Source organism: Poecilia formosa, unplaced genomic scaffold (genome assembly GCF_000485575.1).
Source record: "Poecilia formosa unplaced genomic scaffold, Poecilia_formosa-5.1.2 Scaffold115, whole genome shotgun sequence".
NCBI lineage: Eukaryota > Metazoa > Chordata > Actinopteri > Cyprinodontiformes > Poeciliidae > Poecilia > Poecilia formosa.
The window spans coordinates 697100-725030 of NW_006800054.1; the positions used below are offsets into that span (position 1 = coordinate 697100).

The 27931-nt window shown below is 39.2% G+C and overlaps 1 protein-coding gene across 1 annotated transcript; it reads left to right on the plus strand.

Moving 5' to 3' along the window:
• The first annotated feature begins 5376 nt into the window (after positions 1-5376).
• LOC103143767 (inactive rhomboid protein 1-like) lies at positions 5377-25999 on the plus strand. Its single transcript, XM_007560437.2, has 3 exons — positions 5377-5914; positions 25145-25289; positions 25458-25999. Exons 2-3 carry the CDS (start codon positions 25173-25175, stop codon positions 25599-25601), a joined length of 261 nt encoding a protein of 86 aa, XP_007560499.1. The 5' UTR covers positions 5377-5914; positions 25145-25172; the 3' UTR covers positions 25602-25999.
• Positions 26000-27931: the final 1932 nt, after the last annotated feature.

Genomic DNA, 27931 nt, shown 5'->3' on the forward strand with positions numbered 1-27931 from the left:
ATTAAATGAATTACCAGACAAAGCACTTCAGATTAATGAAGCTTAATAACATGCACTGAGTTTTAAAGGATACATTCCAGAAAGAAAAACTTGGAAAGATCCAAGTCTTTTCACATGGATTGTTGACTTTGTTCAGGCTGGTAGACGAGGGAAGGCCGTCGTCTGGGAAGCTGCCATCGATAATCTTAGCAGAAACATTTTGGCAACGCTTTAGGCATTCTGGTTAGCTTTCATCTCCTGCAGGCTCCTCATTGGCTGTGATGCTGAGGAGAAACTCAAGAAACTCGTCTGCTTGTGCAGATGGAAGAGCAGAAAGCTGCCCGACTAAAATTATCTCACTAAAACACGAGTCAGAGATAGAATCAAAATAAGGTCATATCTAGAAAGTTTTTTGGGGGGTTTTTTTTAATATTTTTTTACATTCTTCAGTTTATTTTTAATTTTAAAGAAATTAAATATTTGATTTGCTTCAACTAAGATTATTAATAAATTTATATTAACTGTATCTTATACTATATAGATTGTATATTTGATTATATAACAAAGTATCTATCTATCTTAAAGAATGTTACTTGTAAAGTCCGACATTTTGATATTGTTGAAGGTCTATTTTAAAAAGTATATATTTTAAAGCAATAATGTTTTTGTAGTTTGCGTAAGCTAACAAATAAAACAATAACAAATATTTTCTGTACACCTGTTACGTATTAGATGTTTTCATGTGTTGTCTTCAAGTGGCTGGCTGTATTTAATTCTTTGTTAACTAAGAGCATGTTAGACCCCAGGAGCCCAATTATATGTGATGAGATTAATAATTGATGATAATTAATGATTCAAGACTCTCCTTCCTTGTTTGCTGCAGCCATTTGGTGTGTGCTGCACAACTGGTTGGAGTCTCTCTGGGAGATGGAAATATGACTTGATCCATTTCACACACCTACTCAACAAAGACATGTCTATAAGGAAACAGGCTTGTCTTTGTCCACATCTTGAATGTTGTGCCCACAACCTTTAACTCCGCCACATAATTTGGACCGTATGTAGACTGTTAATCTAGAGTGCATACATAAATTGCATATATTTACAGGCATATTTATTTAGCTTGAGAGTTTGGAAGCTTGTTTTTTTTTTCAGTTAGATACATTTCTGTTTCTGTTCATTTGTTTGTTTTAAACTTACACAGTGCATTAATGAAGATGTCATGTGGAATACTTTTCAAAGTGAAAGGCCTAGGCTGCTTTAGTAGATCATTTAATAAAAGAAAAACACCTTTGAGCAGTTTGCTTTATTGATTTAACCTACTCCAGTCCAGTAACCCATCAACCATCGCTGATAACAGTTTCCTGTCTCAAGTCACACCTGTGGTCGCTGAGCCAGGTTGAGGTTTCTCTGCTCTTATCAATGAAACAAGGGAGATAAAATCAACCATGAACTTTATTTAACCTCCTTATTCTTTTACTATCAGCATCAATTTGTTGCGTTTTCCAAAATATATAATGTTTTGTTCTTCATGACACATGGGTGTTATGATCTGTGCTAACAACTTAGAGTTGTGTCTCTTTTTGGTGTTTCACACTGATTAAGGGGGTCATCATTAACCTCTTTATACCATGTCAGTCTTACATGAGCAACAAAAAAAAATCTCTGTTCTTATTCCAGAAAGGCTTGTGTTTCTTGTGTTGTCTGTCAGCAAAAGGAAGCAGTTTATGGACCGTCTGACATGGCTCTTTTGGTTAAACATTATCCTTTCACTCAGCTCTTTTATCTGCGACTGACTGATGGGCCTTCAGGGGGACGTGGGAGCTCTGACAGGTCCTTCACAGCTTCCGTAATGCTGCCTTTGACCCAGCTTTAACCCTCTGCAGTCTCATGGGAAACTTCACCATTAAATACTCGCTTCATGGTTTATCAATCAGGGACTCCCTGTCGGCCACTAAGTATTCCTTACACAGATAAGTACATGCAGCACAGTTAAAAATATATGACAAAAATATATGACACATTCATTTAATTTACATTATTTTTGCTTAGCATAATTTGAATAGCGAGTAAACTCAAATTTCAAACACTTAGCAGTAAAAAAAAAAAAAGCTTCTTGCACCAGATTGTTCTTCTGGGAAGAGAGCTGTGGAGGAAAAGTTACAAAATCTGAACCACACAGTTAATTCCTGTAAAAGGAATGTACCACGAGAAAGAATGATAATGTCCTACATAATAGAATTACATCATAGATTTAGCATAACTGAAAGCAAACAAATGTAATCTATCATTGTTCCAGTGCAGTGAAGAAAATTCTTCTAACTCTGTTTATTTCTACATCTTTCACTCATAAGCGTCTTTCTGTTGACAGAATAAAATAATGTATGTTGACATATAAAGGTTAGAAAATTACAAAAGAAAGAAAGTCCTATTTAAATCACTTCCATTCAAACTGTGTAAAAAAAAGTACGGATCAATATCTACAATCTGTGGTTGAGCTGAGAAGAAAACTACTTAATCTCTTCTTCCTGTGTTGCTCCCCTGCTCCCTTTCCCCTGATGCTTAATTTGGATGGTTAAACTATCCCATATAAAAATTGTAATCCCCTTTAAAAAGCTATCACATTATCAGTTCATGCCAAATGCTGCGATGTAAACACACGATGCACACATGCGTCACATAAACAGTTAACAATCATGCAGCACATGTTACATTTTATTATTAAGAAGCAGCAAAAATGTAATCTCAAATGTACTAATGTAATAAAAAATATCTACTTCTAATATGAAATGTATTCTATTTTTTCATGCATTGCCAAAATACCAACAATAATATTTATTGTGTCTTACATACTTTCTCCAGATTATTCCAAATATGTTAATTCATTAACTACATGTACGTGTTACACCAGATAGAACATCTAAATACAATGAACTACATAACAGTGGTGTTTTTTTTTTTTTTCAATTTTACAATTTGTGTGAAATGAAGCTAAAATGTATGCTACTAAATAGGAATAACATACCAAATTAAGTGTAACCTAAAGTTTTATTTATTTTATTTTAATTTGCCTAATTATATGAGAAAGAGTTTAACTAATGTGACCATGTAGATTTTCACACTTAAGAGCCCCTTGTCAACACCTCAAGCCTCTGCTTCTTAGCATCCGCCTCCCTCCTGAAGACAATTCCCAGGTGAATCTGAGCTTTCACTGATGGAATGCACTCAAATGGGCTTTTTATTAAATGGAGCAGCAGGGTGTGTTACTGCTGCTGCAGAGGAATCTTGTTCTCCCAAGTCAAATCTTCGCTTTCGAAGACACTTAAATTCAGCACACGGCTACAGCTGGCTTTTTGCTCCTACAACAGAGCATTGAAATCAAATTGCGCTAAAGTCCAGTTTTGCACGTTGGCATCAACAAATACTCAAGGGTCATGTGGTATTAGGGTAGTAAGCAGAATGTGGAGGCTCCATTGTTGTTTTACTTACTGGATTCTGTGAAATTCTACTGTGTAATCTTTGCTAAAATGCAGCATTGAGCAAAATCCACGAGCATGTGATGTTATGCTCATCATCACTGAGTCATGTGGACAAATTCCGTGAAGAGGCCTGAACCATAAAAATGTTTTTAGTAATAAATCTCTCATAGTCTTTTAAATTGTTTGAATAAGTAACAAACAGTTATTAATTTTACACCCACTCAATTGCATACCTGCCGAAATATAGTTTTAAGAGGCATTTGAGAGCATGTGTGATTTGTGCCCTTAAGCTATTTTGCATACATTTTAGAGTTTCCTCTAAATAATTAAAATGAAACTGAAACATGGAGGATTGTGAAGATCCAGCCAGGTCTAAGACAATATATAGAGCTATACTCTAAACTTAATAAGGAGGTAAACAGTTTTATTTTTTTGTTTTCCAGTTTGAAGTCAATATTAAGCATTTATGCATCTTCAGTTCATGTCTTGAAGATATTAAGATCCAAACATTAAAGTAATTTATTGCAGTCTCATACAAATTGGTGGAAAACCTTTGAAAGTGACACAGTGGAAAAAATAACAGTTTTAACTGTGCCACACTTATACTTGCTCAAAAAAAAACATGACGCTTGAATCTACCTTTTAGTGTGAGTTAATTCATTGACCCATTAATGAGCAGATTTCTACACTGAACTTACAAAAGTTATATAATTTGATGTGACATATGGAGGTAAAAGTAGAAAGAATTATCCATACATCCACCCCCTCACCCCCACTTGAAATCAAGTGTGTGAAGCGAAATGTTGCTGTGGTCAGCTGTACTGGGCAGCCTGTTTTCAAACATCAAACCCCACACTCAGAGGATATGAGAGCCCTGCGGACATGACTGTATATGAAGGAATTATTTCACCATGAAACAAAAGATTGTTTGGGTGTAGCAGGCCTGTGAGGAGTGAAAAGACTCTTCCTCCCCCAACCTTACATTGTTTGCTCTGCAGAATGTTGTTTTGATCATGGGGAAAAGGCAGCTGCTCTGCACAAGTCAAACTATGTCACTGATATTTCCATCCTGTCTGGGAAACATGTCAAATTAAGATAATATATATTATTTAAGATAATATTAACAGTACAATTTTTTTTTGTTCAAGCCAACAGCCTAAGCGTAAGTAATTTTAACAAATGATTTATGCATATTCTTTAAGCTTTTATTTTTCCAATTCTTGTCCCTGTAACCTGCAGGTGTTGCAAAAGTGTTTGTTCTTTCACAGATACAAAATACTTTTAATGTTTCATTAGGATGTTATGGAGTTAAACACTTGTGGCAATTACTTTGTGGTATGTCTCAACCAGTTCTGCCCATTCTTTTTTTTTTTAATAGTTCTGACATTGTCTCTGATTCAGGGATGGTTTACCTCAATAAGTACAACAGTTGTAGGCCATGTCCTGAATACAGTGGTGTGGTCCTTCATTGACTCAAGCTACAATTCTCCAAATTCTGGAGCCTTTTGTTTCAGAAACATTTTTTCCTTCCACCAAACTTTCCCTAAATATGTTTGGATACAGCGCTATGGCTTCTTTAAGCCAACAAAAGGTTTCCTCTCCCAGTTGTCAGCTGGACAACTGCAGTTTTTTCCCCCCATGATATTACAAGCAACAACATCACATCACTCTTTTTTTTTTGTTCTTCTCCAGCAATATTTAAATTAAATTTCAAAGTAATTTTAGGGCTATCGTTGGCTGTAACGCTTGACACATATTTCTTTGTGTGCAATGAATTCCTGACCTAAATTAACTTTGAGATGATATTCTAACTGATTGAGACGCATCTGTGTAGCTCACATAAATCGCTCCGGAGTTGTTTCCCCCCCCCCAACATAAGCAGTGAACCTTTATAGAGAAGGTTAAATGTTTTCGCTGCCTGAACCCAAACGGACAGAAGATAACGCTTAGTCACCCCGATAGTTAACCGGGAGAAGCAGCGCCTCCCCGTGTACTCACCGATTGGCTAACGCGCTCCTCGGGCTCGCCTTTCCGTCAGACCGTCTTCAGCCCAGGGCGGGGCTGGCTCTCCACCAAACTGAATTAGGCTACAACCGGCGGCAGAGAGGGAACTTCGGTCGCTCGCTTCATGGAGCAGCGTGGAAATGCTCCGTCCGTAGGAGAGAAGGGGAGCGGACAGCAGCCACATCCCTGTTACACCCTCCTATTTCCCCGCTTGCGCCGCAGCTGAGACCAACGCTGAAGCGATTGGATTTTACGCACGGCACCAGTACTGGTATTTAAAAAAAAAAGAAGAAAGAAGAAGAAGAAGAAGAAAATCACACATCTGTTTGGTGGGGGGGGCGGAAAAACCCCGTTTGCTGCCGCGCCGCTGTTAGGATAATGTAACAACCGGTGATCTGCTGCCTGTGAATCTCAGAATAAGGATATCTCTTATACTGCTGGACGTTTTAAGGGTGAGTTGTGTCTTTTTTTTATCGTGACTGTCTGCTGCCGTGGTCGCCCCATACGGAAGGTAGGCAGGCAGCGGTCGGAAGAAGCGCTCAGCGTCGTGATTATTAAGAAGGAAACGAGCTCGTTCAAAGTCGATTGAATTTACTGGCCAATTAACTGGTCAGCGTTGGGAACCCTTAAGATTCAGGTGGCAGGTAGCACTTTGGGACACTGTGTTCTGTGCCATTTGCTGCTGTTTGTAGCGGAGTTGTCATTGTGAAAGTGGAGAATTTAAAGTGCTCCAGCTCTGTAGGATATAACTGGGTTCGCTCCAATAGGCCCAACCGGCTTTCTGAAACAAGAGACACGTACTGTAATGTGTCCCAGTGGAATGAATGGGCTGACATGTGCAGGCTACCTTTTCTACTTGAGCTCCTACTTGAACAGAAATGGTGAGATTATTTTCATAAAAACCCTCACGATGTTTCATTCGAAATTATTACGTTTGAGAAGAAACTTAAGTTTGTGGTATGATTTTCGATTTTATTTGGAAAGATGGACTTGATTATGAGTAATTGGTGAATGACCAAGCAGCTGACACCATGCACAGTTTCACCATGACCTCATTCATCTTTGTCTTCCTCCCACTCAACCTCTTCTTCGTGGTCACCATCAGCATCCTTCTCCCCCATGCAAATCGGCTCACACATTTCCTTTCACACCACTGCGGATGGCTTAAATAAATGTTTGTGTAAGTTCACCAGAAAAGAGACTCAAGAGCCAGTTTTCTTTTTGCTGTGCTTTGTCCCAAGATTGTTGCCTTTGTGTTGCACTCGACTGTGTCCTAAAATGACTCATAGTTGAGAGTTACGATATTCAAACAGTTGCAGCACCCTACCCTCTCCACCCCCCCAAAAAAAATAATACCAAAAGTTGACTCACGGCAGCATCACAAGCAGCCTACATATTAACAATCTGTGGTCTTGTTGACAAGTTACGCTCATCGCCGTCCTACAATACCTGGCCAGGATGAAGTGAAACTGTAGCCACACTGTATTAGAAAGTGCTGACTTATTTTGGCAGCGAGGACGTAGAAGCACATGGCCAAGTTTGTGTGCCCAGTGTTCCTGAAACATTATCACATGGAGCAAGAGGGGTGGGTGATGTAATCCGACCAATAAAGCAAACCCCTGATGGGTGATAGTGGCAGACATGCTCATCCTCTGTCTCTGCTCCAACTGGATCCCAGAGAGAATATTCCCAAAGTGTCCTGTTGTTGTGTTGTGGTCCATTTATATTCCTGTGTTACTTCTAAGCAGCTCTGCTGAAGCAGATCCATCATCCAGCGGGGCCTTTTATCGACAGGCTGGTATGAGAGTTTTTCAGGCGTCTATTGACGGGGCCACACCATAATTATTGCCAGCATGACTCATGGCACAGTTTCTCTCTGTCATTCCGGCCAAGTGCACAGTCCTGAAGAAACCCTTCATGGTGTTGACTTCAAATACAGAGCAGGATTTCATGCTTGGTTCTCATGCTGTCAACTTTCATTCATAGCCATTCTTCCATAGTTTTTTTTTTTTTTTCCATGCATCTAAAACTATTCAGCGCCAAGAAAACACAACTCCTCATGTTTATTTTCCATTACTGACCTACTGTCAGTTAAAGATGATGCACCTAAAAGGACAACACTGTTATTTTGTTGACATTTGTTTAATTTTTTTTTTTTTTAATTCTCAATGTTTAGCTGGTCTTCGTGGAAACTTTCCCTGTTGCCATACCTGGGTGTACCCTCTGGGATTTGCTGGTCATTTTCTTCATTTTGTCTGGCTGGAGCTCTCTCTGAGTTGAATGAAACGAGCGTCAGTCGGCTGAACAGTTCCATGTGTGTGAAGCACATGATTCTCTAAGTAACCTTAGGCTATTTAAACCCACAAAACACATCTGAATCACATGCAAAAAGCATCCTAAGGGTATGTAAAGTCTACAGCAACAAAATGTCGAGAACATTTTGTAATTGCAAAATGTTGAAATTTTCATTATTTTGTGTGACGTGTCTTTGATTTTAAAGTATCACATGCTTTTTTTGTGTATACAGGATAATCCTGGAAGAAATCCTGGCAGAAGCAACAAACGATTTTAAACTGGGGTGTAAATTCACCTATCAGTACGAAGTTCTTAAATATGCCACGAGATCTATAACAGGACTGTTTAGATAGAAGAATCTTCATGAGTTAACATGGCCCAGCCAAAGTTTAGACCCTAATCTAGACACCCATCCAACAAAACTGAGCATGAGCTGTTTTTCAAAGAGTAGAGTTCATTATAGATGTGCAGAGCTGCAGAGTGGTTCTACAAAAAGTATTGACTTAGGAGAGTTGAACCCACATGCACACCACACTGTTCATATTTCAACATTTTCGAAAACCGTGCATCATTTTCCTTCCACTGTACTATTACACAGAGCTTTGTGTTAGGCACATTAAATATTAATGAGATTCACTGTTTATAGTTGTGATGTGGGAAAATATGAAAAGGTTCACAAGCCACCGTGTGCTTTGTCTGCTACTGTTGAGTCTGCTACTATTAATATTTGCATCCTGGGCGGACTTGTTAACAGCCGACATGGAAACAATACTTGGACCTGTTAAACACGTAGACTAACTTGTTCTTCCGCGTGGGAATCAAGAAGCATGCATTCCTGCTAAGTAAATTGTTGCAACTGATCCCACCACTGAGCTCAAATGAAGCATAGTTTCAAAAACTTGTTTGCCATGTTCGATGGCTAGACATCTAGAAAATCAGCATTTGAGCGATTTCTCCATCACACTGGCTCAGTGCCCAGCTGCCCGACTCTGATGTAGTTGTGGTTTTGACTAAATTGTCAAAAAAAAAAAAGTTTTTCCTCTTTTTTTTGTTGTTGCATGAGTTACACTGTGATGTCTGTGAAATGCATCTGAAATATATTAAGCAGACACATTTTGTTGTCATATTAGCGGAGTGATTAAAAAAAAAACAACACATTGCGTCCGATGTGGACAATTGTCGACAAGAAAAAACAACAACAAAAAAAACGCTTGTGCAGCTTTTTGTTCGTTTTGGAAGTGAGGTGTGCAGTCGATATACTTGAGAGAGTTCAACCATTGCAGCAGCTGCACCTATCCTCGTGACACCTTTGGTGGTTGCATGATGCAACGGCCGGCATGACGATGAAGTCAGTTGTGATGTAATGCAGCAGCAGGGCTATTTCAGGTTTACCTCTAAGCCTCCAAGGCTTCCATCTGCCAGCATACCACCCTGCCTTTCTCTCAGTCAGCACCTCATCTGTCATGAGCTGAACATGAACCGGCATTCGCAGAACATACTGGAAACCTTTGACACACAAGGAAAGCTGGGAGATAATCTGACATGGAGCATCCAAGTCACAACGGATGGTTTTATTTAACTCAAGGTAACATTAGCCTGTTAAATGGCTGAACACGTCTGATTTAGGATTGGCGTTTTCATCGTGATAGAGGGTCTTCACCCTGAGGGCAAAGCTCATTTTTCAGAGAGATGGGACTACAGTGTGTGTGTGTGTCCCCCCTCAAGGCTCAGTAAAACCACAGCAGCACTTTTTTGAACTTTGGTCTTCCTCTTTGAGTGTGAAGAACTCTCAGAGGTCAGGTTGATCAAACAGCTTAAGAAATTCTAACCTTTACATGATTCTCTGACAATGAAATGGACACCCCAGGTGTGAATTGTTTACTTGGAGGATTTCACAACTTAAACAGGGTTTAGTTACTGAAAAGCAATAAAATCTGCCAACTAATTTAATTTAAGTAAACATAAATTCTGAATAGATTGATTTTCTTTTTAATAACATTTCATTTTTGTACGTGACTGTAATAAAAGATCAAATTCCCATGTTTTAAGAATTTGACATTCAAGAAGAAACCTTTAATTTCCCAAAGAGGCTGTTCTTTTTAACACACATCTGTGAGCAATTAGCTGACTAGAAGTAATGAAGCGCCTGGACTCCAGACTGCGAATACTAACTTTGAGTAGGACTAAAAAAAAAAAAAAAGCAAAAAAGGGGGAAAGCCTTCCTCAAAGACACGTTGGCCGTTAATATTGTGTAAGGAATAATCCATTTAATCCTGGTGTTGAAGCTGTAACTTGACAGTGACAAAATGCAGGTGAATTTAAGAAGAGGCGGGTAAATGTGATCAAACAGTTTGGGGGTTTGGGATTTGAACAGCTGACCTGCTGGGGCAGCAATGTGCCATTGTCAGAGAGGGATGTAAGGACTGCAGACAGAATGCAATGTGGCTATACGACAGAAGCAACGTCAGTGTGTGAGTGTCCACAGAGCAGAGGCAAAGGTTGATAACCCAGGGCCCATCTGAACCGAGAAATACCCTGATCAGCAGAATCGAATGCAGACAATAACATGTTGAGGAGGATGGTGTAAAAGTGTTTGTTGGAGGCCGAAAGCTGTTTTGCCTGTTTTTTTTGTGTGTGTGTTTTTTTTTTAACATTCATTTATTTATTTGGTCACAAACCCTGTTTATGCACATAAAAATGTTCAGCACACTTTTAACTTTATACAACATCACCAAAATGCACACAACTGTTAATGATATGAAAAGCAAAACTGTAGATCTATAGAACAGCGTTATAAAATAGTTTGTAGCAACATGATGTTAATTTATCACCTTCTTGCAGATTTAAAATGTTTACACAGGAAAAAAACAAAAAAAACAAATGGACAATCAATTACCCTAACCCCGCTTTGACTGCTACTATTAATCATGCCCGGCTTTCCGAGTGCACTCACAGCAAAGCATTACATACGGTGTGGATTTATGATTTATTCATTGTAAAATAAATGAATCAAACTTAAGCAAGTCTTTAAACAGTTTCATTTTGTGGTCAACATCTATTCCTCACTTCCAAACTTCCAAAACTTTTTTTCTTCTTCCCAGATAGGTGAAATATTTTCAAGGATTTGGAGCTCCACCAATTCCAAATGCAGAGCCTGATGTTGTCCTGCTGTTTTTACGTGGCTGTGTCTTTTATTTTCAGTGACTTCAGGTGTGGCAAATAAATAAATAAATAAATAAATAAATAACAGGGGAACTGAGAGTGTGAGACCAGATGCTGCTCACTTGAGATATCTCTGATGTTTTATTGTGTGGAAATAAATAAAAATGTAAGGAAAAGGGACACCTCACGTTACTGAGTGAATTGTCTCCTAAAGGACGATGCATGTTGACATACTGCTTTACAGAGCATAACAATGTATAGGATAAATCCCCAACACATTTTGTGTACATTTGTCTGGTGATGTTGTTAGCCACGCTCCTTTGGTTCTGTAATCTCAGTCAACACATGCAGTCTAGGATCAACTTGTCTAAGTGTTTATGGTTGGTTTTTATGTTTATGTCATTGTACTATGAACTGTTAATTTTTTTTTATTAAAAATGTAACATTTGATTAATTACAGAAATATTAATAATGACTCTGGTAGATTTTTTTAAAAAAAAGCTGTACAGAATCATTTTTAAGTAAATTAATCTAGATAAATTTGGTTGTTTTTATGTGGGTATTAACTACAAAATACAGCATTTAGTTTGTTTATGGCATAATTCAGAAAAATGTTAAATGGAAAATACATAATTTGAAAAATTAGAATAGCTATCAAAGACCCTAAGGTATCTTTTTCTATAAGAATTAATCTACTTAAAGCCCTCATGCCTAATTCATTACATCTTAATCCTAAAGATTTTGCAGGACCTTAAAGTTCAAAAAGGTCTTTCAAAATTTTTGTTTTTGCAAAATTACAAATGCTTAAATAAACACGTTTAACTCTTTTTCTATAACAAACATATTACAAATGTGTCTTTGAAACAAATAGTGGCTTTTCTGACCTTAAGATGGGGAAACACAACATATGATTAAAATCAAAACCTTACTGAAATGTTGCTACTACTATTGGTTCTGAGGAATCCTCATTTTAAATACTGGTAAATTTAGAACATGTTCTACTTTTATAGTTGCTGTTTGGTAGCTGGAGTGTGCTTACTTTCCCTTATCTCATTGTTGGTTCAGACTTCAAGCTTCAAGGAACACCCAAACCGATAGAGTATCCCAACCCTGACACAACGGCGACAGGAGTGAAGTTTTAAATAGGGTACCCCCCGCCCAGGCCCACTCCCGCTTTCCTCCCAGCTCCTCTATCTTTGGAGTGGTCAGTTTTCATGCCCAGAGGCTGTGAATCCTCATTGTGTACCAGACTGCTAAACTTAAACTGACTGTTCCCTGAATGGAAACGCACACACAGATTTGTATCTGGAGAATTTCAGCAGTCCCAACAGCATCACATCCACCAAACTCACTCCAGCTGCTTTCCCAGAAATGAAAAGGGCGTGATTTGGACCACTGTCACATTTCTTATTTTGACTTTTTTTTTTTCTTTTCCTGCTGATGTTTAACTTGGTTTGAGTTAGATTTTTTATTTTTTTATTTTTTTCTAAAATGTAACCTTTTTTTAAAAAAAAAATAAATAAAAATACAAATGACTAATGTGCTTTTTCAACCTCTGGGTACCAGCTTTTTTGACATAAGTAGATTGGAATTTCTTTTTAGCTGTCAGAGAAGGTGCTGTGGCAGGAAGCCAGGCACATTTTACGTCTTGGATGCAACTCTCAACTTGCTCTGTCTACATTCACATGCTGCTTACCGATATTGCCAACGTTCCTGCAAATTTTCATAGCTGGCCCAGCTTGTAATGTTGTGCATGGAAAAAAAAAAAAAAGATGTAAAACCCCTCATTTCTGTTGTGCAGCTGATCACGCCCAGGTTTTTTTTGGAGAAGGTTTCTTTATGGAAGCCCAATGTGGTGTTTATGTATCCTCTTAAATTGACGAGGAAAAAAAAAACTGGTGTAAAAGTGATAAATTCTTTAAACTTTCCAGAGTTAAAACAAGACATTATGTCTAACCACCCGCACATTTAGCAATGATTTCATTATTTGTATTTGGAAACATTGCTAATTGTGTGTGCTCTGACTTGAGGGGGAAAAACTGACTTTAGTTCCTTTCTAAAAGACTGTGTGTTTTCCCTTGTTCCATCAGTTGTAAAAAGGCCTTCCTCTTTCTGGGCTTTGGGACCGTCCCAAAGGACCTGCCCCTGTCTTCCCTGTTTTCCTGTGCTTTTGTCGGAGGTTTTCCACATATCTTTCATCCCTGGTGTATGGCTTCGGTCTCCCCACTTCCTTAACATTCATCCTTAGTTTTTTACAAGTCTTTCAACCCTTCCCCCTCCCCCCCACCCCTCTAAGATTTAGCTTTGCTTTCTTTGACAAACGGGCTGTTCATTGAATGAATTAATTGGAGTGAGCTGCAGCAATCCGTCAAATCTCTGTTAAATGACTTCTCTGTTCATAACTCTCCCACCTTCCATTACTTATCAATAAAATTTTATCCAAAACATTAATCTCACATTTTCTATGAACGTTTTAACAATTACACCGAGGAATAAGATGGGTCAAAAGATACTACTGAGAATCGTACGTTTATGGCAGGTTATAAAAATTTGTAGTGTAGTGAACTAATGCTGCAAAAAAAAATAATTAATGAGCAAGTCTAATCAACTACAATCCAAGAAAATGATATTGAAGCATATTCAAACCCTTATGCCTATAGTTTGCCCCTCCTAGTTTTCTCCAATGTCTATTCTACTGCAAAGCTTTCGCGACGCAACCTTCGTCATCTGTATTCGCCTGCTAGAGTCTGCTACGGGTCTCTCCAGATGTTCATTTGCTGCACAAAGTTTTGTGATCGGGTTGACTTTGCGCACTGGCAGTGATGGAGAACTCGGTCAGAGGGTGGTGCTAAACAGAAAGCCAATAAAGAAAACAACAGGTCAGATCGTGAGCAAAAGAAAAACAACAAAGTTTATTTTAAAGAAATCCCATGAGAAGCCTGCTCGTTTCCGAGGGTGTATAATTTAGTTGGCTAAAAAAAATTATTCTGTCTTGGCGCTTCTTTTCTTCTCCTCTACTGAGTGATGGCGCTCAATCTAACACATTATTGCCCCTTACAGGCTACAGTAAAAAAAAAAAACGGTAGCTCTCCAATTGGAATGTGGTTATTCAGCTGAACTATAAATAGTATGAATAGGAGCATGCGCTCGTCCACCAAGTACAAGCAGCTTGTGTACACAGACATGGAGAGGCATGTCCAGCCCTTATGAGTTCACAAAAGTCTATTTGCGTCTAAGCTGCACATTGAAAGATTCATGTTGATGGTCTAAGTACAGATTTTCTGACCTAATAGTTAATTTGGACATGGTTTGGGAGAAGCAGAAGTTTATAGAGAACAAAATAAACCCCAAGAAAACTCAACTTCAGCACCCACTCAGGACATTTATTGAAGGAGCTGGTTGGGCTGTAGCATCAAATGGTCATGAGACTGCAGAAACATTAATGGATTTCTCAACCATTTCTTTAGTTAAGAGACACATCTGGACACAAAACATGTTTCTTTTAGTCTGTTATCATCAAGAAAGTGATGATGGTCCCTTGTTGTTCTTTGGGTTTTGATTTCTGTAGGATCTTCACCTTGGACTCAACACTATGCTGAGATAAGAAAACAGAAGCAGAGCATCCTTCAAACATTGACACTTCACTTCACTGATGTAAAACAAACTGAAGCAATCTGCTAAGGGCAACTTTGCACAAGCAATTTTATACAAACGCACGATGTCACAAGAAGGAAAAACTTGCAGTACCTATGTTTTTTTTTTTTCCGTAACATACTTTTAGGTATTATTCTAATAAAATGATCAACCCATGTGAGTTTTTGTTTCGTCTTGTAAAAGGAGGAAATGCAGCTGTTGGTTCTATATAAACGAAAGTACAAAACAGTTTGGAGTGATACAAAAGAAGAAATGAATGACTAAAGCTGCTGTGGGTTGGGTTTCCTGAGATGATTCGATCAGTATGATAAAATCTAGCTGCTTAGGTAAGTGTGCAGAAGAGCAAAGAGTCTTTGGAAATGAAAATTCACTGTAAATATATTATACGTTTGTTTTGGAGATTATCAGAAATAATACCGTAACAAGATTTTCCCCTGTTTTGTCACCCAAATCTCCTCTCACATTTATAATTTTTCCCAGTGAACGCTGTTCATGTAATCCACCGAAACATCTGGTTGGACTTGTTCTCCTGTAAGACCCAAAGACAATGTTTTTTTTCCTGTGGATCGAAAATGTGGCTATTGGCATCTGAAGCTCTCTGCATTATCAGATTTATTCTCATTTCACGGTTAAAGCAGAGGACATGCAGCGATTAATTTACATGTAACTGATTTGTGAGATTTCACCGCATGAAGCCATCAGGAAAAGTTCTCACACATGCTTTGAATGTAGCCACACTAACATCGCTTGGCTTTTTTATAATGATGCCTCCCAGCTTTTCTTCCTTCTCGGCCATATTTGCCTTTTGAGCACATGAAAGAGATTCAAATTTGGGAGCTTATTATAATTACCTAGCTGCTGTGTGGGGAAGTAGAATGATTTTTCCCTCCCTCTAATCCAGAGAGAGGCCTAAAGATTAAACAGGTCTCTGCTCCTGTTATCACTACAAAATAAAAAATATATATATAATCCTCCTGCCTGTAGAGAACCAGGTTTAAACATTTAGCACCGTATTGAAGTCTCCATATTTCAGTGTGAGAAGAAATGTCTGGTTCGACATTCTCCATAAGCTTCGCATACATCTAAAATACAAAAGTGTCCATTTGCATGGGTTGGCCAAAACAAGTCGTGTAATGTTGTTTTTTTTTTTTTTTTACAGTAAAAGTCCTTAGTTTATCATGACTGAATGATAGTGATACAGTGTCGTCTTTAACTCTCATAGTGTATGACTCGGTGGCTCCCAGATGGCATTTCTAAGTCAAGTTCAAAGTCTTTCTTTTGCAACTTTAAAAGCTACTCTGTGTCCATATTTGACTTTGTGAAGTTTAACTGAGATTAAACATCTGCTCTCAGCTTTGATCCGTGCTAGTGTGGGAAGTGACCATTCATACATTACAAGCCACACTGAAATCTCTTGCTGATTTCTGTCCAGCAGGCTTTCTTTTCACAGAAGACCCGTTTTTTGTTTTTTTTTCTAATAGCATTTCAGTCACGTACGCCTTGTCAGGGCCAGGGGATGGGATGTGTAAGTTTACACGTGCCGTGTGGTTCTGTTCCTGTACTTGTGAGCAGTCGTATGTTGTTTCCTTGGTTGTGTTGACCGGACACTAAGAATGCACCCGGTCTGCGGCGTGTTTCCTGCCTTCATTTACACATTGCCCCTCCCCTGTTCTGCGTTTCCTTCCTTCCAGGGCTCCCCAGTAAAACAAGCAGTAACCATAGCTCCTCAAGCTGGTGGTCCACCACAGAGGATGTGACATCACCCCTACCCTCCATCCTTTGTCAAGTATTTTTATTCCTGCTGATTGATTACTTTACTGTGGGGGTTTTAAAATAAAGGATCTCCACATTAGTAAGTCTTGAGCTGAGCGCCGTGCACTACGCACACCTACATGATGACACTGCTGAACCTTGATTAACTTAGCTTGCTGTGTGCCTCATGTCGATAAATTCTTCTCAGCTGGGAATTTGCTTAGTCTGCCATTTCCACTGATGCGAGAATGAAAACTTGAGCCGGGTCTTGCTCTTTTTTTTTGGAGTATCAGCCTGCACAATGACCCTTGTTCAGCCCAGTCCACACCAGTCCATACAATGAAGCCTTTTGTAGTCTAAATCAGGCTGATATCATGCTGGAAACTATGCAGATGAGGATCACATGTTGTCAAGACATGCTCTTTCAGAGATTCTCCTCTTACTCACCTAACCAGAGACTATTAGACTTTCTGTAGACAATAATTTGCTTGTATGAAGTCTCTGGACACAGTTTGGAGAACCAAAAGGACTTGACCTTAACCTCTTTCTCAAAACAGCAGCTCTTTTGAGCTTTGCATGGTGGTGCATCAGACATGATCTCGTTATCATGATGTGAAGTGCAAATGAGATCGCTGACATTCTTTTCCGTGAATTTGATCTGCCTGACAGCTGAAGTTTTCCCATGAGACATTTTTGAAATGTGATGACACTATCTCATTGGATAAGACAATGTCATCACATAAGAGTTATGTGAATTTACAAAACTACTTTATTTTTTAATCGCCTTGACCTTGGAGAATGATTTGAAACAGACTCTCAGCAGCCCAGACATGTGGTGGAGCACGATACTGAAGATTGGTTAATCACACAATATCCATAGTATTCAGTGCACCCTTCTTTTTCATCCTTTTTGTATCCTGCCATTGGTGCCTCCCAACTTTCTTTTTAGAATATGATTCTTCACCTTTATCCTTTATTCTTCCACTTGTATTAGATTTTATATTAAGAGGTTGTCTTGTTTTGAGAGTGATGCCTTTATTTTCTCTCGTCTCCTACAGCTTATGCTTAATTTGCAAGGCTGTAAAAATAATATATACATTGGCATAATTTCCAGAGGTTTTGTGCCAAATCCGCTTTCATCTTTCTTTGACCCCGCCCCAAAAATGTTATTGGTAATACCAATTGCCAATTTTAGTAAGTGAGCTTTACTGTGAGAATATCAAAAAGCGTGTGCATACTTTTACAAGATGTATATCTTTAGGTCTTCATCAGCATTGCACACATATCGAATTTCTTTGCTGCCTCCAGTACGTAATTGATCTGTACTCTAATGGATTTTTATACCACAGATTTAGGAGGTACTGAATTTTTCCTTTTCTTAAAGGCTACAGTTGGAGATTAATTTAGCTAATGACAACCTTTTCAGTGGCAGACGGAATGAGCTGCGTAGACGTTGCACAATTCAAAGACTGTGGTTTTTTTACGCGTGGATATAACAGGAATGGACAGGATGGTGTAAGTGGGCTTAAATGTTCTGTTGTTTTTAAAACCCCCATATCTTGTTATCTAGACCTATGAAGTATATATAGCTCATGGTGAGGGAGTCTTTTATGTCAGCTGCTTCCTGAAGATTAGAGGCACAAGCAGAGCCCTGCACTGAGACATTTCACAACTTTACTCGGTGAGCCTCATTTTTCCACTGAAAGCTTTTTGTTGTCTCCTGAAGGGACCTGAAATGGCTTGTGAGAAAAGGGAATGTGCAAGTACCATGTACTGCTACCTGCATGTGCACAGGCACTCCACTGAGATCCGAGCTGTAAATTATTTACCTGTGCACAATGATTAAAAATTCATGTGCTGTATTAGCTGCACGTGTAAGATTTTTTTTATTTTATTTTTTATTTTTTTAGTCTTACACGGGGACAGCTTAGAGATATCTGCTGGTAAACACACTGAAATCTGTGTAATTACATGTGTGTGTATCAGTTTCTGTGTGGCAAAACATTCCTCCTTCAGACTGATTTCCTGCATAGGATATTACTGCGCTATGAAAAGTCAGGTCTTTTGCTGATAATACAGCAGAGCACAATTTTCTTGCCTGGGAGTGTCTTAAGGCTTTGTAGAGGAAGCAAAGGGGTGGGATGCGATGGCAAATACAGATGGTGTTTATTTCTTTCACAGAGACCAGTGAAAGCATCTAGGTTTATAACGGTGGCTTCACAAGCGCAGTATTCAAGAGCTGTCTTCTTATTTCTGTCACAAAACAGTTCCCTGCACAAACGTGCGCATGTGGATTATTTATTTATTTTTTTTTAAGTCGGGTTCACTTTTATCTAATTGCACACAAGCAGCCCAGTTTTATAAATAGACCACTTGCACACAGGCTGCTGTTAAGAGGCCATTTATAATTTTACAACCTATTTATATTTCTGGCTTGCAGTTATGATTGTGAGGGAGTGTGGCATTTAACTGGATGCAAATCTGTCACTCCACGCGTAACTGATATAGTTAAGTTTGCGTGGTTAAAATGATCAGACTGAAAGCTCAGTGACTGAATTTAAGATCTTTAAAATCCTGACATGGGAAAATGCATTAGCAGCTCCACCATTCGTCGGCGTGCACGTCGCCTGTGCCCACCGTCTATCTCCCCGGCCACAGCAGCTTTTTCACCCCCACCAAACCACTACGCATCCCCCCTCAACTAGCTGTGACACTTGATCTTCGGGTCAGCTGCGGTGGATATTTCTGCTGTCTCGGTGTGTATTTTTTTTAATGTCGTAAGGGCCGGTTTGGTGTGACAGACTGTCACATGTCACTAGGGTCAATCCAGATGACTGCTGCTCTTGCTGGTGCTCAGTTGCACTTCAGCTTGTGGCCTGTGGCTGTATTTTGTCATAGACGGGATGGGAGAGGGTGATGTAGAAGTAAACCACTTGATTTTCTTTCTATTCTTGTTTCTCTTTTAGAAGAACATATTAAAGCAGCACACAAAACATATATTTTTAGACTTCCTTCCTGTGAACTATATTAGGAGCAGAGACATCACGTATTTCTTAAAGACAACATGATTGATGCATTAAACATGAGAAATTAGTGGTTGACAAAGGTAGCATTTCTAGAAGAGCAGTCTCTGTGTGTACTTCTTGAGGATGTAGACCCTGTTGGATGAAAACGATGAAACGGAGCAGCTTTGCTGTACTCTGTTCAGCCTTACCATTGTCAACTGAAAGTACTGCTTTCTCTCGCACTCTTGCAGCCTTAATGAACAAATGAACATTTCTCAACAAGCAATAGGTTGTGCAATTTTGAAAATGGGCCGATTCTGGTAACGAGGTGATTTCTCCCTGCATTTCTATGAAGTGTCTTGCACATTTCTATTTATGTATCTAGAAATGAAACGGCAACAAGTTGTATTTCTTTTTTATATTATTGTTGTTATTCTGCTTTCAAATCAGCGGTTTTTCACCTGGTTCTGGTGTTTGCAACATTCCATAGTAATATTACTTCTTCTTACAGTCCAATTCTCCTCATTCAAATAAGACCTTTTCCTTGATGTACCCAAATTGGAGAGTTAGCAGCATGATGTGCTCTCTGAAGCTCAAAATTTCTGCAATGCTGTGCAGGTGAACCTCACATGGAAGTAAAAACGACACATTTAGAAATCCCTTTGTAATTCAAAGTTGAACACCTTCGTTCACCATGTGAAAGTAAAACTTTTAGTATAAAAGTTTTCTTGTGTAAAACAGAATAAATGGTATGTGCTAGAAAAACGTGGAGTGACCCTGTCTGTGCCACTTGGTTTCATGTCTAAATCAATCATTAGTCTTGCTCTTGTGTGCACTTTTGTACTGAACTGGTGTCCCGTACACCGAAAGTGTGAGTTTTGACAGGTCACAGAAGGGCACAAATGAGAAAGTTGGTGTGAAGTGGACAAGAAAACGGAAAAAGTAGCAGCAGAAACAGAAAATAAAAAAAAAGAAATGAAAGAAGGAACTAAAGTTCAGAAAACTGAGCAGCTGTCAAAAATGAGGTATTATTATTAGGAAGCTCATCCGTACCATGTTGTTACACTTGATTGGCCCTCCTTTTATACCAATTTCTTTCTTTGATCAATCAATCAATCAATCAATCAAATTTTATTTGTATAGCACATTTCAGCAGCAAGGCATTTCAAGGTGCTTTACATAATTAAAAACAAAATAAAAACAGCATGTGAAGCATGCAATAGAACAGTATACAATACAATAGAACAGTATTAACAAGCTTCGTATCTACATGAGGATTTACCCTTATGGGGTATCCTCGAACAGAGAGGGGCTCTAGGAACACCTCTTCTTCCCAGAGTACAGATTTTTAGTCAAAACGCTGTTTAACAAGGATACTCAAGGATACTTTGATGACTGCTGGCTCTGTCAGCGACAGAGATGCAGCTTTCTGAGCCACCCAAAGTGTGACTGCCTCCTGTGGTGCAACACACAGCAACACAGTGGCCGGGAACCAGTCAGCTCCTGTCCGTAGTGGTTAGGTCTGCATGTGGTTTCAAGGCAGCTACTGCTGCCATTTTAGCTTGAAACTGCCAGAGATTTTATGGAATGCGGCTACGGCACGCACAAAGCCAGAGATCATTATGTCCTTGGGTGGAGAAGATGTAAAGAATGTAAAAATATTTCTCACGACTTACTCAAGATAAGGATTCATGAAAAATGTTTGCTGCCTTAATTGTCTTTCATGGACGAGGCTCGATCCTCTGTTGTTGTTTTTCCTATTTATTTCAGAACTAGAAAGCATTTACAGGGCATTTATGTGAAGCAATGTCACGGAAAACTAAACTGGCATGTTGTGTAATAAACGGAGAGCGCTGGCTATGCCTGTCAGCTCTGTTCATTACGGCCTGCTGGGTGTCCCCACATCTGCAAAGATGTCAGCATGTCCTCTGTGTTTAGTTTGCTTGATTGTCCTCTGCTGGTTCATGTGGGTTCTGGAGAGGCACTGAATCACCCCAGAATAAAACGCCTTGCACACTGAGTAGTCCATGGTCTTGTGATTGAGTGGGAGGTCCTGTTTTTTTTTTTTTTTTACAAAGTGCAGGAAGTTGGTCTTTCAAGGCTCAGTGCTAAGTTGTGGATGTGGGTGTTTTCCCTCTGTTGGATGTGAATCTTGAAGTCAAAACAATTCTTTTTGATTAAGTCATGGTGGTCACAAGAATGTGAGCCTCCAATCAGCTCTGGGAATGTAAACAATCTGGGGCACTATGAGGCATCTGAAATTAAGAAATGAACAAATTAAATAGCTTGAATATTATGCGCTCCTCCTCCTTTTTTTTCCCCCCTCAAACTTACAGCTAGATAACATTCTCCATCCGGGAAGAGCTAATCCTTCAGCCTGGATATTTGCCAACAATTCAGTTGTGCCTTCTTCCCCCCCAAGGATATCTGCTGCTGAAGGACTTCCTGGCTGTAATATCAGATTTTTCTCAGACTGAGAGCAGCTTTGAATTCATCCTTCTCCCGGCTTCCATTTTTAATTTTTAACAGGACAAAAAAAAAAAAAAAAAAAGCAAGGACAGCTCTCTTAGCCACGCTCACATTTTGAGCAATGACTACGCCAACTGTTCCAGCTAAACTCCTCCTCAGACACGAGCTGCAGGCCAATGCCAGTTTTACGGCCATGTTGACTTTGGAAGATGACGAGAGAAAAAGACAGAGACAGACTTCCAAGGCTTTTTGGCTTTACTACTTGGAGAATGTCGGAGGGTTTACCTTGGGCTGTGACCAAATGTTCCTAGTGGTCAGCAGACTTCTGGAAGAATGAAACAATAGCTGCTTGTTTATAGTTATGTTTCAGCAACCAGGTTTTCTGGCATGTTTCATAAAATCTTTTTTCAGTTATTTTAACTTTTTTTTTTTTGCTTCTGTATGAAAACAGTGCTGCAACTTATACTGTGGACATTGAGCAAATCCGGTGTTTTTTGTGCTGTCAAGATTTTTCAGCTGGCTTCTTACTTTTTATATTTAGTGTCGGATATATAGCGTGTAAGATTGCAGAAAAGGGCAAGTAACCGTCATAGCGTCATTACTTGTAAATGTTTAAGTATGCACAATATTGGAGATGTAAGAGTTGGATGAAAAAGGGTTAAAGCAGTTTTTTTTTTTTTTTTTTAGGTTCCTTCATTATCTGGATGGGGAAAAAAATGTCCTGAACAATGAAAAATGTCCATCATCTGCAAACAAATGTAGACCAGGACAACTGGCTTGCTTGTAAATGAATTCCCAGCCTGTTTATTTCTCTAACCTTCAAGTAGAGATGCTCCCTCTGATCTGCTTCACATCAGGGGTCCTGCTGTTTACACCAATGGCAAAAGTAATTAAATTCCAGTTAAATTTGCCTGGAGCAAGATGGCGGCTGTTGTCCTAACAACAAGTCTGCTGAGGCTCAGTTAATGGTGTCACATTTGCATTTCCCTAATGTTGGTACCCTGATGGATTTTAAAGATAAAGTATTTGATGCGTCTTTACCGGATTCACACTGTTTGTTTTTTTTTTGGTGGGGGGGAGAGGGGGTTCTTCTTTATTCTTCATCTTGTGGCATTTAGCATTAGACTCTGCTGGCATGAGATTTTCATGCTATGATAACCTTTAGTTAAATAAGTTCACAGAAACAAAACTGTGTGACATGACGTAATGCTTTGATTGACTGCTACAAACAATATTGACTAATACAGGTGTAATGCTGGTACATCTATGATATTTATTTGTTATTTTTGATTTATGTACTTTTTCTTAATTAAAAAAAATGGAGAATAAATCCCCACTAAATCTATCACTTTTTAAATGCCAATTTTTTTTTGTTGCTGTTGTTTTGCTTTTTGCATATTTATAACAAACTAATACAAGCTGATTAAGTAGTCGGGTCTCTGAAAAATTCCCTTGCAAAAATCCAACTGCTGATTGCAGCTTGTGTGGCCAAAGTATGAGCGTTCATTCTTCAGATGCATCTACTTGCCCCTGAGCCATGTGTGAGAACACTGCATGGGTTTCTGGATAATTTTGCTAAAGAGGGGAAAAAAAAATGCATGTAAGCGGTACCAAATGTGTATCCTGTAGGAAGGTGCAATACCGCCACATCACCACTACTATTGCCAAAGATAATTACCACAATGGTAGAATGTTTTCAGTCAAACCAGAGGAAACATAATAAATTAAAGCACAAAAAGCCAGGCTTGTTTCATAAGGTCGTGGCCGAACATTTGGAACACAGCGCCCGATTCCTTTGCGTCACAAAACCGAGTCCTTCATTTTATTTATGCACTTTGTGAAGTCTTTCATGTCGAGAACAGTGGATTAGTGCGACTGCTGGTCTGGTATGTGCCATAACTAAGTGAGATTATAACACTGGAAGACAAAATTAGTGCCCATTTCTGCTCCCGGATCAACAATCAAATTCTGTCTCAAACAGAGCAGGTTGACCCTCTTCTTCTGTCAGATCTTCATTGTATTTAATTAAATAAATCCTTAAATTAAACTGCTTGATGGATGTTTTCCCTATTCACCAGACCGCCTGCCTAACCCTGGTGGTAGTTTTCCACGTTGCTTCAGCCAGCTTCTGAAGAGAGATACCAGATTAGCAGAACTAGAGCGCGAAGCCACTGAGGGTCATGCATCATTTAGGATAAAATTCTAATACCTGCGCGAGGTTAAGCATTCCAGAAAAAGATTAACTTGCAGAATAGCTTAATCTTTGCTTTGTTCTTTTAATGACTTTGTTGCATTTAGAACTTTTCTTCTCCCAGAATATTGTAATAATAGACTTTGTCCCGTTATTTTTTGTTCTGTAATTGAATTTTGGTTGCAGTAACTCGGACCGCAGTTTACATTCACATGCTGGTTTTGACCCCTGCTGACCTGTGTGTGAGGTTTTCCTTCCGCCGCTGCTGAGAGTCACAGACAACACTTCCCATCATGACATGGACTAAAACGAGCCTGTGGTGCAGTAAAATGCCAATCTGAAACAGATGTGGATTCAAAATGCCATGGATGTCCTTTTTTTCCTCCTTCTTCTTTTTCCAAAGAGTAACAACACAAGTAAGAGGGTGATCTGGTGTAGGGAGTGAAAAAAAAAAAAACACTGTTACCATGGCTCTGTCAGTGTCCCAGTAATTAATAATCATTTAGGTTTTTCACATTCATTTGGTTTCAGCTCCGTAGCTGCGATTTTAAACATTTGCAACAAGTAGAGAGGACAAAAAAAAAGGATGCTTTTGCAGGAATGCGCAAGCAACCTGAAATGCAAACTAGATCAGAATGAGAACAATGCGAATGCAGGAAATGACAGGAAGAGGTGAGGCTGGATGGTGGGGTGGTAGAATTACAAAGCTGCAGCCGCTGGCAGACGGCCTGATGCTGAGGTTTGTTGTGCACCTTCTGTGGTCTTTGGGCCTCGTCATGGGAATGCGTACACAGTCATTAGGCTCTGATAGATGTGTGCTGAGCTGCTTTAAACCACCAAAAGGGATTAAGATTGATGTGAAGTGAGAATTAAAGGATTATATTTAAGGCTGCAAGCTTCCTCCTCCTTCAACAAAAAAAAAATAATAATAATAATGATAAATTATTATTATTATTTTTGTACTTCCCTATTAGGTTTTGAGGAAATGGCAATCAACTATTGGATATCACTTTGCTCACCGGTCAGAGGAAAAATGTGAATATTAAAGGAGAGCTTTCTGCTAGGATCCTATATTTTAATGGTAATATTTCACTGTGAAATTAGTGTTTTTACTCACCTTTCCATTTGTCTTTTTTTATTTTTAATCCCAATAGCTGGCAGGCCTGGAGCGGGACAGAAAACATGGCTGAACCACGGCGGGAAAGCACCAGCAGCCTGCAGAGGAAGAAACCTCCCTGGCTCCGACTGGACATTCCCACGGCTCAGATGTCACTAGACGAGCCTCCGACTTTTGTTCAGGTACTCCCTCTCTCTCTCTCTCTGTCTGTCTCTCTCTCTCTCTGTCTGTCTCTCTCTCTCTCTCTCTTCCACTCGCGAAATGCCTCTCTCAGTATTTATCACCCTTGTCATTTGCTGTACGGCATGATTTGTGTTCGCACTTCTCTGACGTATCTTTTTCTTGTGTAGCCGGTGAGGCGGCAGGGGTTCCTGCGCAGTATCAGCATGCCGGTGGAGACTTCTCACCTCCAGTCTCCGCCGCGCGACATCTTTGACACCCGGCGGCCTGTATTACAACGCCAGTCATCCATTACTCAGACCATAAAGAGGTAAGAGAAGGCGATAAGATGAATCTAGATATATTTCGTCGTACCTCATTGGTATGAACACAAAGGAACAATATCTTTGCCTTTAATATTACGAAATTGTGCATGGATGTCTCGCAGAGCATTAGACTCCAGAGTATGTTTTTGCTTTTTATGTCATTATCAAATGCAATATTTATGAGCAAATGTTTATTATAAGATACAGTAGAGGTATTATTTCCCTTTTGCCCTGTAGACTTGTAAAACATCAACTTTTCATGACTTTTGCAGTGTTTCTTCTTTCCCTTTTTCTAATTTTCCAAACACTTGGTGATTAACATCTTAATGCAATCTGACCACACTTCTTGCTTTGCTCTCTTTGCATGAAGACGGCCATAGCACTCCCAAGGTGCATTTGTTTGTTTGGTTTGTTTTNTTTTTTTTTGGAGTATCAGCCTGCACAATGACCCTTGTTCAGCCCAGTCCACACCAGTCCATACAATGAAGCCTTTTGTAGTCTAAATCAGGCTGATATCATGCTGGAAACTATGCAGATGAGGATCACATGTTGTCAAGACATGCTCTTTCAGAGATTCTCCTCTTACTCACCTAACCAGAGACTATTAGACTTTCTGTAGACAATAATTTGCTTGTATGAAGTCCCTGGACACCGTTAGGAACCAAAAGGACTTGACCTTAACCTCTTTCTCAAAACAGCAGCTCTTTTGAGCTTTGCATGGTGGTGCATCAGACATGATCTCGTTATCATGATGTGAAGTGCAAATGAGATCGCTGACATTCTTTTCCGTGAATTTGATCTGCCTGACAGCTGAAGTTTTCCCATGAGACATTTTTGAAATGTGATGACAACATCTCATTGGATAAGACAATGTCATCACATAAGAGTTATGTGAATTTACAAAACTACTTTTATTTTTTAATCGCCTCGACCTTGGAGAATGATTTGAAACAGACTCTCAGCAGCCCAGACATGTGGTGGAGCACGATACTGAAGATTGGTTAATCACACAATATCCATAGTATTCAGTGCACCCTTCTTTTTCATCCTTTTTGTATCCTGCCATTGGTGCCTCCCAACTTTCTTTTTAGAATATGATTCTTCACCTTTATCCTTTATTCTTCCACTTGTATTAGATTTTATATTAAGAGGTTGTCTTGTTTTGAGAGTGATGCCTTTATTTTTTCTCGTCTCCTACAGCTTATGCTTAATTTGCAAGGCTGTAAAAATAATATATACATTGGCATAATTTCCAGAGGTTTTGTGCCAAATCCGCTTTCATCTTTCTTTGACCCCGCCCCAAAAATGTTATTGGTAATACCAATTGCCAATTTTAGTAAGTGAAGTAAGTGAGCTTTACTGTGAGAATATCAAAAAGCGTGTGCATACTTTTACAAGATGTATATCTTTAGGTCTTCATCAGCATTGCACACATATCGAATTTCTTTGCTGCCTCCAGTACGTAATTGATCTGTACTCTAATGGATTTTTATACCACAGATTTAGGAGGTACTGAATTTTTCCTTTTCTTAAAGGCTACAGTTGGAGATTAATTTAGCTAATGACAACCTTTTCAGTGGCAGACGGCATGAGCTGCGTAGACGCTGCACAATTCAAAGACTGTGGTTTTTTTACGCGTGGATATAACAGGAATGGACAGGATGGTGTAAGTGGGCTTAAATGTTCTGTTGTTTTTAAAACCCCCATATCTTGTTATCTAGACCTATGAAGTATATATAGCTCATGGTGAGGGAGTCTTTTCTGTCAGCTGCTTCCTGAAGATTAGAGGCACAAGCAGAGCCCTGCACTGAGACATTTCACAACTTTACTCGGTGAGCCTCATTTTTCCACTGAAAGCTTTTTGTTGTCTCCTGAAGGGACCTGAAATGGCTTGTGAGAAAAGGGAATGTGCAAGTACCATGTACTGCTACCTGCATGTGCACAGGCACTCCACTGAGATCCGAGCTGTAAATTATTTACCTGTGCACAATGATTAAAAATTCATGTGCTGTATTAGCTGCACGTGTAAGATTTTTTTTATTTTATTTTTTATTTTTTTAGTCTTACACGGGGACAGCTTAGAGATATCTGCTGGTAAGCACACTGAAATCTGTGTAATTACATGTGTGTGTATCAGTTTCTGTGTGGCAAAACATTCCTCCTTCAGACTGATTTCCTGCATAGGATATTACTGCGCTATGAAAAGTCAGGTCTTTTGCTGATAATACAGCAGAGCACAATTTTCTTGCCTGGGAGTGTCTTAAGGCTTTGTAGAGGAAGCAAAGGGGTGGGATGCGATGGCAAATACAGATGGTGTTTATTTCTTTCACAGAGACCAG

Bases quoted from the DNA above. Each gene is read 5' to 3' on its own strand.
- LOC103143767 (XM_007560437.2), top strand. From the start codon at position 25,173: ATGGCTGAACCACGGCGGGAAAGCACCAGCAGCCTGCAGAGGAAGAAA. The intron at 25,290-25,457 runs GTACTCCCTCTC...TTTCTTGTGTAG, and splicing joins AGCCTCCGACTTTTGTTCAG to CCGGTGAGGCGGCAGGGGTT.